The sequence below is a fragment of the Canis lupus genome, chromosome 3 (genome assembly GCF_048164855.1).
Source record: "Canis lupus baileyi chromosome 3, mCanLup2.hap1, whole genome shotgun sequence".
NCBI lineage: Eukaryota > Metazoa > Chordata > Mammalia > Carnivora > Canidae > Canis > Canis lupus.
In genome coordinates, this window is record NC_132840.1 from 65,353,724 (window position 1) to 65,367,693 (window position 13,970).

A 13,970-nucleotide genomic window follows, 5' to 3' on the forward strand; every position below is an offset into this window, starting at 1 on the left:
GGTCTTAAACCTTTGCATTTATTTCTTTTTGGCAGTGTTTTATTTTGACTGATACCAAATTAAAATTTTTCATCTTGAGGGGAAATTTCTCCTCATTCCATATATTTCATATAACCCTGTGCACACACCGCCCCCATTTTCCCTTTTCCTGGCATTTCATAGTATTGGAATTTACTGGTCTCTTTCTTTGTTTCTAATACGGTTGGGATTTCAAGGGCTGTAGGGGGTCAGTTTATTTTAAACCAAACAATTTTTGATAAAATTAAAAACAAGATAATGGAAACATAAATTTGTTTTTAGTCCCAGTTCCCAGAGAAAGAAAAGGTCCTCCCTGAAAGTAAATTGCTCTTATATTTGAAGGGGCTGAACCCTTCTAAGCTCCCCTTTGCTGCCCTGATACAGTCACTTATTTAATGGTGCCCTTAATGAGTGGTCCTCTTTCTCAGAGCAAAATACTCAAATAATATTTTGTTTTAATGCTATAAGACCCATTATGCTTTCCTTCTACTTTTTAAATAACACAGAATCTTTTAGATAACATGCTTTTTTCCCTTTAATATCTAAGTCAGCAACGAATACTCAAATAGATTTAGCTTTTATTGTGATTCTAGTGTTGGTTTGGTTTGCATGGATATTACTATAATGGCTCTTTTCTTTACTCTTATTTCCTCCGGTCCCCACAGCTTGTCCCCTCCCTTCCCCTTCTCTTTCTTTGAGAATGAAGAAGGGGATTTAGTAATCCCCTTTGAATTTTTAACCCTCCTGGATCACTTAACAGATGCTTTCAGTTCCTTTGTCAGAGAATTGTTCTCCAGTCAGATGGGAAAGTGCAGGTCATCATACCTTCCATCATGGTGAATACAGGCTGTTCTTTTAAGACTCAACTTCTGTGTCCTCCCTTTTATGAACACTTTTCTACCACCTCAGATAAAATGGATTTCTGCTGTTATAACTCCCACTTCAGTCTCCCATAGGAAGCATCTGATGGTCTACAGTACTTACCTGGGCACATATTTGCCTTTTCCTGTTCAACTCTAAGTCTTATCCTAGTGTCCCCATTGCAGTGCTTGTTTCCTGATAAGCGCATGATAAATGTTTGAATGAATGGCTGAGTGGGTGAATGAATGACTTTATGGCCACAGGGCACAGACTTAAACATTCTTCTAAAGTATATTTTATTGCTGTAGAATATATGTAAGATTCACTCTTTCATCCATCTTTAAGTGCACTGTTTGGCAGTTATGTTCATATTGCTGTGCAACCACCACCAACAACCATTTCCAGAACCTTCTCATCCTGGACAAAAAAATCTCTGCCCATGAAACATTAACTCTCCATTCCCCCCTGCCAGCATCCTCACCCCAGAAAACAAACCTTTAAAGAGAAGACTCTTATACTCCAAATCATTTTTCAAGTGAGGAAGTGAAGGGTTTTTGTGAATAGGTGATTCTTCCAAGATCCTACGCCAGGTGTCTGGATGCTTATGTGTGTGTGTTTTCATTCTACCTTACACTCGCTTCCCTCCAAATACCAAAGAGCACTGCATGTCGTTTAGAATTTTATTATATTTATTTTAAGGTGTCATGTATAAAAACGTAACAAAAACAAGTTATTTAATATTATACTCAGTCACATCTCAACACTTATTAAAGATTGTGACATAAGTAATACTGAAAATTTCAATAGCAGCAATGTTAAATTTATCAAAAAGATTTTTGTAAAGAATATCTCCCTTTTTTTCTGTAGAATGTATAGGAATTGTAATAGGAACATGAGTTTGGGGTACAATTTTTATGGACATTGTAAAACATAATAGTAATTGGTGGCTGCTGTCATTCATTGTGTGCTGTGTTGCAAATACTGTGATTAAAGGTTCTACATGTGTTATTGCTTTAATCCTCACAAATAGCACTGTGAGTTAGCTGGTATTATTATCTTCATTTTGTAAATGAAGAAATTGAGGCTTAGGAAATTTATGCAACTTTATGAAGATTTTGAAGCTAGGATATGGCGGAGCCTAGAGTCAGTCTGCTTTACAGTACTTCAGGGCCTTGACATTTAAAGCATTGGGCCGTACTGGCATCTCAGTTCCAAGGCAGTAAGAGCATAAGGAATATGAAAATCTTAAAAGTTAAAGCAGACATTGCAGGTAAACAGATTTTTCTCCTGAAATCCCTCTTTTTATCTTCATTTAGTTCCATCTTAGAGTAGGTACTAAGAAACAGAACCATTGGCAGATACAGAATACCGTTGATTTCCTAGTAGTTTCTATAAATCACCATAATCCTTTACCATTATTTTCAGCCATGGAGAACATGCCATATTCTCCTTTACTTCTTTTATATAAGCTTCCCTCTCCCTGGGTGGTCTTCACCTTCATTGCTTCTTCCTCCTAGCACTGTTTCCTTTTTGAAGCCTGTCCTGCCCTCTTCAGGCAGATTTAGGCATTTCTTTCTGCTCTACTATACCTTTTGTATATTATTTTGCCTTGATTCTAATCTAAATGGTTTTTGTCTTTCTCATTGTAACTTGTAAACTCTGAGATCAGCCACGGAGTTTTTTTGTAGTAGCTGGCACATAGTAAATGCTTATAAATTTTTATTGAAACAAGGAAATGCAGGCATATTTATTCTTAAAGTTAGCATTTACATGTTAATGCTGTATCATCACAGGCTCCTTAAAACCCAGGGGCTGGATTACATAGAATACAGTGGAGTTGCACCATACTCATTTAAATTTGTGCCAGATGGGGTGCACCCATGACCCCCAGGGCTCTTCAGATTGCTCCTCCTTTCCTCCCCCTTCTTGTGTGTTCATCACCACTACAAACAAATCCATTAACTTATACTAAAGTTATAGATTTTAATATTAAAACAGAATGTAACAAATTGCAGGTAGTTCACATTCAGTTAGAATATTTGACGAATACTGTTTGCTAAGCATTTAATAGTCTTACAGGTTGAAATGTCCTAACATGTACCTAATAGTTTTCATTTTCTTCCCTTCTTTTATCTAAACTTAGAATATACATAGCTCCTATATCTTACTGGTGATAGATGCATAGACTGCAGTAGTTTGATCCTGATTTTCACCTTGCTCGTAAATTATTTGTTTATTGACCAAAATAGGGGATTCTGTTAAAACTTCTCTGTTGGCAGTGTCATGGTGAATATTGTATTTGGTGGTCTTGATCATGGTTTGCCTGAGTAATTACAGTCTACTTCAAATGTGGTTAGACCGTGAGAAAGCTAGGACTCAGTCCAGGTGGAAAGCTAGAACTCAGTTCAGGTCTGTCTCTATCTCCTAATTCATAACCACTGAGAGCTGTGCAGTGGATGTTAAGATTAAGGGTGATCATAAACCTGTACTTTGCAAGCTTTAAGCCCTGAGAACCAGAAGAAAATTTTCAAAAAACAAGTTAGACTTGTTAGACTTGTTGCTTTTAAACTTGCAATTCAATACCAGGTTAATTTGAGACAATTTTTGAGACAGAATTTTAATACCTATTTCAGGTTTTCTTATAGTACTCCTTAAAGAATGTTGTTTCTTTTATAAAACTTGCAAAATAAATGTTATAACCATTTATATATTTTGGGAATTTATTTATATATAAATATTCAAATTTCTAACATTTTGGGAAATGTTTGAATAAGATGCTAAAAAAGCACTCGTGTACTCATTCTTTCTTATACATATATGTATATATATTTATATTTATATATGTGTGTGTGGTTATATAGGTACATATTTATGTGCATACATATTATCCCTTTCTGTATATTATAAATAATTGTATTCTTAAATGTTTTGATGGTCTCTGCTAATTTGGGTGGTCATTTAGGTACATATTAGTACTTTAGGATCAAGTTCAGATTGGACCCAAACAGATCCAGATGGATCAGATTGGATCAATCTTTACAATGCCCTTTTTGGTTATGCTTTATTATGCTTAATCTCAAGTTATAGATAATTTGACATTTATATGCTTGAGCTGGTGGTTTATAGAAACATCTCTGACAGAATAGATTAACTGCATCTGAATCATTGTGGTCAGCTGGTAATTGTGTGATCATTAACACATACCCTACTTTGTGGAAACTGTTGGTGAGCATGTGTATATATGTGTGGCCATAATAATTATGGAGGCTGATGCTTAGAATCATCGACCCATATTTTTATATATATTATCATTCACTAACTTTGCTTGGCTGTTACTCAAGCTGTTAGTATCTGTTGGGAGATTATACCATCATAATTTCTTACAGTATACAAAAATCTCAAATTACTGGGGAAAAAAAGTACATGTGGGTCCTTTTCTCCTTTCTTGTTAAGATTTTGCTTCACAACTCAGAATTCTTTCATTTATACTAGGAAATAGAGAATACCATAAATCTTGATTTTTAATGATTCTCAGTGTGATACAAGAATCTCTGCGTTCTCTATGCTATTACTAGAGATTTTTTCAAATTCTTATAAATACTCAACATTGGCTATCCCAAGAATGAATACATTTATTATAATTGCTTGAAATTACGTAAAAGCTGTTAAGATGATCAAAATACGAATTTATATTGCTAAATTGTCTTTTCTTAAATGACACACCAAATGTAGAATTGCTACCTTATACATGGTTTTATGTTAAACGCCCTCTCTTATCAAGAGAGATGGATTAATAAACAGAATGGTGTGTAAACAGCATCAGCCATACTTGTAACTCTTAGAATTTAAGACTATTAGTGGCAGGCAGAACAGGGAGGAAGAGGATGCCGGTATTTCTTAACAAGGAGGCTGTTCCCAGTCTTTTAAATGAGGAAGTTGGGAAAAGGGAATAACAGAAATGAAAAAGAAAATGGGGATAAGACTATGTTCATTCCTAAAGACTATTCCTCATTTTGGAATTGGGAATGGGTGAGAGAATGAAGCTGACTCCTAATTTTCAAATATTTCTGGTATCCACTAGTCCTGTATGAAATACTTTTTTGTGAATTAGGAAAGCTATTTTGGGGGACGAACTTTAACTTGCCGTGGTATTGTGAGTGAGCTGTAGAGTAGCCAAGCTTAATCACCCCTTCTCGAAGCCATAAAGACTTGTGTTGGAGAGTACCGTAAGCCAGTGTTTGAAAGAAAAAAGCTGGTGGCTAGAAGAATTTGTTCCTGGAGATGATCAAATATACAGAAAATAGCATTGAGGACTTGTTTTTCTCACAGACACCTTTTTCCCCAGGCCTCTAAAGAATTCTATCTGAAATGCTTTGTGACCATGAAGCTCTAATTAGCAAATCTTATTATTGTTGTTCTTGCAGTTATTGTTACCAGCAACATTAACAAATTCCTGTTTGTTGTGTTTTCTTTCTTTGGGTAAAGTTGTAGCCAGGCGTCTGCAGTGTTTTGTGTGGGAATATCTTTCCCTTTGCTTCAGAGCTCTTTATTATTGATATATATTTCATGATCCAAAGGTTTCTTGACTTCAAGAGGACTCTAGAATTTGCTGTTTATAGACTGTGTTGTTGCAGATCGTCGACACCATTACAATGTTTATCCTTTTCAAAGAGCTTCCATCAAGGTTTATCAGTTTATCTAATAAGTGGAAGCATTACGGTCATCTGACAGTGGAAGAAGCTTTAGAGAGAGAAGCTAGGTAAGTAAGTGACTTGGTTAAGTTCATACACCTAATTTTTTTTTTTTTTCATACACCTAATTTTGCAGGTAAAAAACCCCTTTGGTTTCTGTCTCAGGACCTGATAGGCAGAGGTCTTCTGGTACTGGTGAAGGATTGATCTGTTTTCTCTCCTGCAGATTGTACATTAATAAATCTCAGCCTGATTACCTTAAGCATTATCTGCCATGTTCAGGAGAGAGTGCTATTAAATTATGACACCTGGAACTTATCTCTTTCTTGTCTTAAATCACTATATATTTAGGTGCAAAATCATTGTAATCCCCTAAACTTTAGTTTTCCTGATGAATAGTGCAACTCTTTGGGAGAAATGTTTGGCAGTGTCTGCAAAACTGGATATATGTCTAATCCAGAGCCCCACATGTGCCCTCTTAGGAATAAACTCAAGAGAAATGAAGAAATGTCTCCTAAAAGATGCTCACAGAGCACCACTGTTCATAATCCTAAGATTCTGGAAATAACCCAAATTGTAGAGTATACAAATTTTGCATATGAATACAGTGAGATATATATAAGTTATGAATTATTACTATATGGAATAACAAGGACACATTTTACAAATACTGAGCAAAAGAAGCCAGACACAAAAGAGTAAATAAATACTGTAGTATCCCATTTATGTAAAGTTTTTTTGTTTTAAAGTAAAATCAACATTGGGGATTAGGTTAGTGGGGTTACCTTTGGGGAAAAGAGGGAATTATTACTGTGAAAAAGTATGAGGGGGGGCTGCTGGAGAACTTCGTGTTCTGATTTCTTACTTTGTGCAGTAGGTCTGTAGGGGTATTCTTTTTATGAAATTTCATCAAGCTCTATGTTTATAATTTGTTGTACTTTCCTGAATATAGGTCATACTTAAATTAAAAAGGTTATCTTGAAAAATGGAGTGGCATACTAGATTTTTCTGTATGTGCCTTCAGTCTACATGTTTTATTTTGTGGATTTAGGAATATATAAGCTATTATGGATAACTCTTGGAACTCCACAACTATTGGGAGCCTTAGTCTCTCGAGTCATCCATGTTTTATGAAAGCTATGAAAGAAAATTAATAATTTATATCCTTCATATGACACATTTCCTTTTTAAATCTCCTTTTTCCAAGAAGTGTTGCATTTTACCTCCTAAAACTTGTAAAACAGTTTCTTCAAAATGAAAAATGAAAAAATAATATTCTTATGATTCCCATGCAAATTAAAAAGAAATATGCATGCATATTTTCTGAAAGGGCATGGTAATCATTGTGCCCTTCAGACACTTTTAACCTCCTTATGACCCAAGTGAATTTTCCAGTTTCTACTAGAAAACTGCTAGAAACTAAATTGTTGGGCTTTTTGGTATCTTAAAATGTTGTCCCAGTTCTCTACTGTTAATGCCAGCTGAGAAGACCCTGAGAGCTGTTGAAGTTGGATTTTTTTTTTTAAAGATTGTATTTATCCATTCGAGAGAGAGAGAGAGAGAGAGAATGGCAGAGACACAGGCAGAGGGAGAAGCAGGCTCCATGCAGGGAGCCTGACATGGGACTCAATTCTGGGTCTCCAGGATCAGGCCCTGGGCTGAAGCCAGCGCTAATCCACTGAGCCATCCGGGCTGCCCTTGGATTTTATTTTGAATAGTGAACACAAGGGTTGATGAAATGGACATGGTATGAATGGTCCCTGCATGTACTATCGTAACTTCATGAATTGGAACGTATGCACAACTGAGCACAGAAATTGAGAAATATTCAGAACTTGAAGGATTATTTAATCAAAGAAGTGATTATCTTCCCATGAGTAGGCTTTTTTCTCCTTTGGTTTATCTCGTTCTTGCTTATAGAGATACTCAGATACAGTACTTTCCATGCATATCTTCTGTGAATTAAGTGTTCACTCCCTTTCACCATCTACAGATAAATATCATTTGACAGGTACCTGTTCAGCATCTGTCACGTACCTGGTCTAGTAGTAAGAGTTTATAGTGTCAAGGAGGAAGGAAGTAGTAGGCTTTGTTACATAGCTTCACATTATCTTACTTGAGGGAGTAAATCTTTTGCCATTCTGAATCAAATGTTAAGCTTTGAAAATGCTACAGAAATAGTATATTCATGATCCAAAAGTTCCTTTATCAGGAATCATGCTGCTGGTCTGTCTTTGGACTATAATCACTGCTAGAACTAAGGCCACTTGTTTTATTTTACCCATCTTGATTTTCAGCTGTGTACATCAATTTTCCCCCTACTACAGACACATTTGATTTTTATTTCATAAAGTCCTCTCATTCCCTTCAGTTGGAAATGATATACACTTTCAAGTTTATCCATTTATTTATATTAGTGCCGCTTGCTTTGGAAATGAGAAAGTGTATTGTCATAGGGCATCAGCTTCATGGAAGTGGTTTTAACATGATTCTTATCTAAATTCTAAACATGACTGCTATTGATTGCTGCCTCTTGGCATCCATCCAACCCTGAAATTTTTACCCTTCTCAAGTACAGCTGACACATGGTATTTTGGTGGTGTTACTTTGAAGATAACAGAAAGTGAAAAAAAGAAAACAGAAAGTGAAAAAAAGAAAGATTAAGTCCTATCTAAGTAAAAGAGAAAAGTAAGTGAATTGTGCATTGTGAGTTCATCAGTAATGTTAGATCAGAGATTTTTGAGTATAAGGTCAGCTTTTATCACTAACTGCCAGCTTGTTAGAGCTCTTCCACCAAAAGCATGAAATTTGGAAATAGAAGACCCAGGGTCTGTTCTTGCCAGTAAACTCTGGACTCCAGGGCAGCCATCTTTCCCCTGGGCCTCAGTTTCCTCTTTTGTAGGATAACAATAGTGATGTTGCTTGCAGTCTTCCAGGTCTCTTGAGAAGACAGTGCAGGTGTAAGGGCTTTGCAAGCTATGAGTCACCGTAGGGAATGCCAACCATCGTTTTTTTAATTTTAATTTTATTTTATTATTTTATTTTTTTATATTTTATTTTATTTAGATAGGCACACAGTGAGAGAGAGAGAGGCAGAGACACAGGCAGAGGGAGAAGCAGGCTCCATGCACTGGGAGCCCGACGTGGGATTCGATCCCGGGTCTCCAGGATCATGCCCTGGGCCAAAGGCAGACGCCAAACCGCTGCACCACCCAGGGATCCCGAATGCCAACCATTGTAATCAGTATTATTATATGTTGCCTTTTTAGCAGGCTTGTTCTGAATTAGCCAACATCTAAAACAGTTGCTCAGTCAAGACTGGAGTGTGTTGGGGACACCTGGTGGCTCAGCAGTTGAGCGTCTGCCTTTGGCTCAGGGCATGGTCCTGGGGTCCCGGGATCAAGTTCCACATCAGGCTCCCTGCATGGAGCCTGCTTCTCCCTCTGCCTCTCCTTCATGAATAAATAAATAAAATCTTAAAAAAAAAAAAAAAAGACTGGAGTGTGTTAAATCCAAATCACTGAAAGATGTCTCAAAATGCACGTGTTTAGCTCCTCCTCACCTTCCTCCCATCAGAATCTCTGGAGAAGGGGACTTATTTGCATACATTCATGCAGTATATATGTGTATAATTAATGTATGACCACCACTCCTTTAAGAGCCACTGATCTAAAGCCAGATGCACACTTTTGTACTTGCATACAACCCTGAACTGTTAAGCTTTTTCTATTTTTGGTTTGGCTTATGCCACTGTGCCAGAATGTCTGCTAGAAACACATGCATAAATGCAAGCTCAGTCTCTTGAGTCAGTCTGTAATCCAGCTTGACTAGCTCTAGTTCTTCCTCAGTGTGTCTGACTGCATGTAGGTTGGCATCAGAGAAAAAAGCTCCTTTTGTTCTTGCCCTGAACTTTCATGGACAGCCTCAAGGACCACCAGGATTTGGCTTTTCCATGCCATGTATATAGAAGTCCTAGTTTATGTACATAGTTTATTCAGCTCATTTGAAGAGAGAGAGAGAGGCCTATAAGTGACCACACTGGGAGGAAGTGCCCCTGGTTTGTTAGGTGGAATCAGTGTTGACCTACAGGATCTAGTGGGCTGGGAGCCTGATCTTCAGGCTGCCAATAGATCACTGTGTGGCCTTGAGCAGATTTCTCAACTTGCTTGAAGTGTTTTGCACTGGATGTTCCGCTTGGCCCCTTTCACCTCTATAATTCTGATGTGCTTTTTTGGGGGGAGCTGATAAATCATTCTCTATCATTTTTAGATCCTTTCTAACCTTTCCACATAATGCTTGCAGGTGTGTTGTCTGTTCTATGTAACATTCACCAGTGATAGAAATATACCAAGAGATTGCAATCATTACAATGTAAGGCGTTTGGTGCTCTCGGCAATCATTATGATATGAGAGGATCTATTAGTTTTTACTAGCATAAAGTAGAATAGTAAAAGCTAGGGCTGGAGAAAGTTGGTGGATCATAGAGGATCTTATTTTTTTTAAGATTTTATTTATTTATTTATTCATGAGAGACAGAGAGAGAGAGAGAGAGAGAGAGAGGCAGAGACACAGGCAGAGGGAGAAGCAGGTTCCATGCAAGGAGCCTGATGTGGGACTCGATCCTGGATCTCCAGGATCACACCCCAGGCTGCAGGCGGCGCTAAACCGCTGCGCCACTGGGGCTGTCCATAGAGGATCTTAAATGCCTAGTTAATGATTTAGGCTGATTCAGGAGAACGTGGGGATGTGGTGAAGATTTTGTTGAAGAGGTACAGAATCAATAGTAGCCTGACCCTAGAAATAGTCATTTATTTACTTCATATATATTTCTTGAGTGCCTACCCTGTATGATCAAGCATAATTCCAAGATAGAATTAACCTGCTGTTGTGGAACTCTAAATTTAATGGAAAACATTTGTAAGTAGTACAGTGTGTTGAATGCAATGATGGAGAAATTTTGTGAGATATATCCATATATAATGCTTGCAGCCAAAGGAGAAGAAATGAAGCATGTATATTGTGCTTTCCATGTGTCAGAGACCAGTTCAGGTGCTTTCCATGGATTTAAAAAAAAATGTATATTAGCATTTGAACATTAGCCTTTGAAGTTATAGGTAATAATATTATCATCCCTAATTAACAGATGAAGGAATTTCAGCATAGGAATGTTGCACACTTTCTTGTCTACAGTGATTCAGGATTTCAGTGTAGTGTGACTCCAAAGAATAGATGAGAGAGAGCCAGGTGACAAATCCTTGGGAATAGCACCTTTGCGGGGCAAGCAGCTGAAAAACAGGACAATTGAGAAGATGGTATCAAACAGATCAGAGGAGAGGAAGAAAAATTGTATATTGGTCTAGGAAGTGTAAAGAGAGAATTTAAAGAAGGGTCTGGTTTAAGAGTGTTAGGTGCTACAGAGAGATGAAATAAAGGGAGAACTGAAAACAGACATAGCTTGACGATTATCACTATGATCTATCTTGCCAGGATTAATATTATTTGCACTGTGTGATTGAATTGCAGTACTAGGACAGCTTGGGAAGTCAGGAGACCATTTCAGGAGTTGAGATGTTAAGTAATGATAGCCCACATATCACAGTGAGTGTAAGAATAAAGAGGAAAGGATGTTTTATTCATGGTATTCAATAATATAACTGCCAAAGATTGGTGACTAAAGGGGGTACTGGGAAAGACGAGTCATATTGCCCCGATGTTTCCTAAACTTCGCATCTCTCATGTACTGACTGTGTTAGGAAGTGTAAAGATCAGTAACAGAGGACCATTTTTAATAGCCAGTATCAAACTGCTGTGCAGCATATACTGTGCTAAGGCATTTTATTTAGTACTCACAGGTAGATATTCTCAAAACAGTTTGATAGATGAGGGACCTAGAGCTTAAAGAAATTAAACATATTTGCCCTAGGACTGACATTTGGTAAGTGACTATCTGAGTCTCAAATCTTGCATTTAACTTCTGTTCTGGAAGGCAGATCTAGATAAAAGAGATAAAATATTGGACATGATGATAGTAGCAGAACCATTCATGAGTGAACAAGGTGCAAACAATTCAGAAGTTGGAGAGGTCATTTCTGAATTATAGGATTCAAAAAAGAGAGAATCCCAGGAAGAGGGCCATTTGGAGCAATAAATCAAGATAAGTGTTCCTGAACATCCACTAATTGTAATGTACCATAGAAATATTATAATGACCGTAAGTGGGGTTGAATGTTGGCACCAAACAGAAGCAGGGGAGTATAAGTCACAATTTAGTACCAACAGAATTTTCCCAGGGTGAGGTAGAGATTTTTCAAAGTGGGGAGGAGTACAAGTTGAGGCTGGAAATAGAGGGCCTTGAATATTATAGCAAGTAGAATGCACTTTGTTAGTGGGTGACAGAGAGCCATGAATTGTTGAGAACATAGCGTGTTTATGAACACAGCTCATGTTTTAGTATTTTTTGCAGTTAGGTAAATTGAATAGCATGAGTAGCAAGTTGGAACTTTGAAGAATGAGCCAAAACTTCATTTGATTCTTCACTATGGGAGGATTTAGTATACATTTAAACAAATAGTTTTAAAATTGAAATTTAATGTCATCTCTGATAAAGTACCCCACTAATTTGAAATTTGACTACCATACTCAAGAACCAGCAGTGAACAAAAAGCTTCTGGCCTGTCAGCACAGAGCATGTGCATTGTGGCTCCAGGGAAGGCTGCACCCCTTACACACTGATTTGCATTATAGTCACATTCCAACAAACATGGTTTCGTGGGTTGTGAAGCTCCACAGGATAAATAGCAAAGTAGAATAGGTAGTTTGTTTATAGGACACTCTCCTGTTTCATCATTGAAATGAGATCCTTAACAGCAAGGAACATTAATAGCAGAACTATTAATAAAACAGACATCATGATTGAGAAGCACCATCGTATGGGGACAGAGACGGCCATCAGGAGTCTCAGGAGACCCAGAAGGCACCACCCTATTCCAGTCCTGATGGTTATGATTTATGCTCTCAGACAGCAGGGAAATATTGTTATTTTCTTTCTTTAGGCAGCCTCCATATATGGTTTGACTTAAAGGTCTCTTTCATATGAAAGTACCTTGGGACGCAAGACATTAGGATACTCCCAACTTTATAGATATTACAGTTTGGTATCCACTGGGATGATTTTCTTTTGCCTCCAGCTTAAGTCTGTTGATATTACTTTACGTTGTCATATGGGTTTGCAGTCAGGAAAGACGAAAAGGCAGAGAAAGTCTCGTGGTACCTCATCTCATGTAATACCTAGTAACAGGATTTTGATCTGTGATTCATAGCAGCACTATGAGGTAGCTCTTTGTGTCACTTCCATTTTTTCAGATAAGGAAAGGAGTCCCAAAAGTTTAGGTAGAAGGGCATTCTGGGTGCACGGAACGTGATTGGTGTGGCCCGATGGTAAAAGATGATGAAGTATGGTTGTAGAAGAGTGAATGGTTCACTGCAGGCTTTTCCATAATTTCCTGCCAGGACCCTCAAGTAGGAAACTAGCTTTACATCCCTTCCCAATAATATGTGCACACAACACTGAAAAGTGAATTTCACAAAACCATACTTAAACTTACCATGTGTTGTATACTTATTCTATTTCCTTTTGGAAAATGATAGTAACAATCTACCCAGTGACTTCCTGAATCACTGATGAGATGTGCATTGTGATAAATGGTAGTCTACTATGGAATTGAGTTACTTTATGAGGACGCAAAGCCGGAGAGATTATTGCAGTGATTCTATTGCACATGTTCTCCAGTGCCAGGCCAAAGAACTTGTCTTAACGTAATGGGCAACAAGGAGGATTCGAAGAATTTGTGTTAAAATGATAACATGATTACGTCCTTGTGCCCAAATAGGATGGTAATTCTCTAACAAGGTTCTTTAATGGCTTTCAATTAACTTTCACATGCATTATGTAACTCATTCTCAATAGTAATAACGTACAGAGATAGGTAAAAGGAGTTATTGCCTTTATGCAGATGAAGAAACTGAGGTTTACAAAGGGAGACCTTATCCCAAGTTTAAAACCATAGCTGGGAATTAAGTTCAATTTTTCTGATTGCTAGATCAGCGAGTAGGTGGGAGAGCTTAGCCAACTGGCCTTTTCAAAAGTCTGGGCAAAAGGTAATGATCGTGATGGAGTGGAAGGGAGATGTCAGATGCAGAATTCAAGGAAAACTCCGATAATTGCTTGAAGAATTTACTTTTATGTTGAACCTATGTGCATGCATCCTGAACTCTGATTTCTTTCTTTTTCAAGATAGTTTTTTGTTGTAAAATTCCAACCAACCCATTTACCCAGCAAGGCCAGGGTATGAAGTTGCCATTATGCTCTGTTATGGCTTGTGGTAGTTTTCATCACTCACT

The 13,970-nt window shown here is 37.5% G+C and overlaps 1 protein-coding gene across 3 annotated transcripts in view; it reads left to right on the plus strand.

Moving 5' to 3' along the window:
- DDX10 (DEAD-box helicase 10) overlaps positions 1-13,970 on the plus strand; it is a 252,528-nt gene that overhangs the window by 158,342 nt on the left and 80,216 nt on the right. The window contains exon 17 of one of the 3 annotated variants that reach the window (XM_072821875.1): positions 5,514-5,638. The exons of the other annotated variants lie outside the window; for them this stretch is intronic. Within the exon in view, the coding sequence (XP_072677976.1) occupies positions 5,514-5,638 (125 nt within the window). The remainder of the gene's footprint in view (positions 1-5,513; positions 5,639-13,970) is intronic. 3 annotated transcript variants of the gene reach the window in all.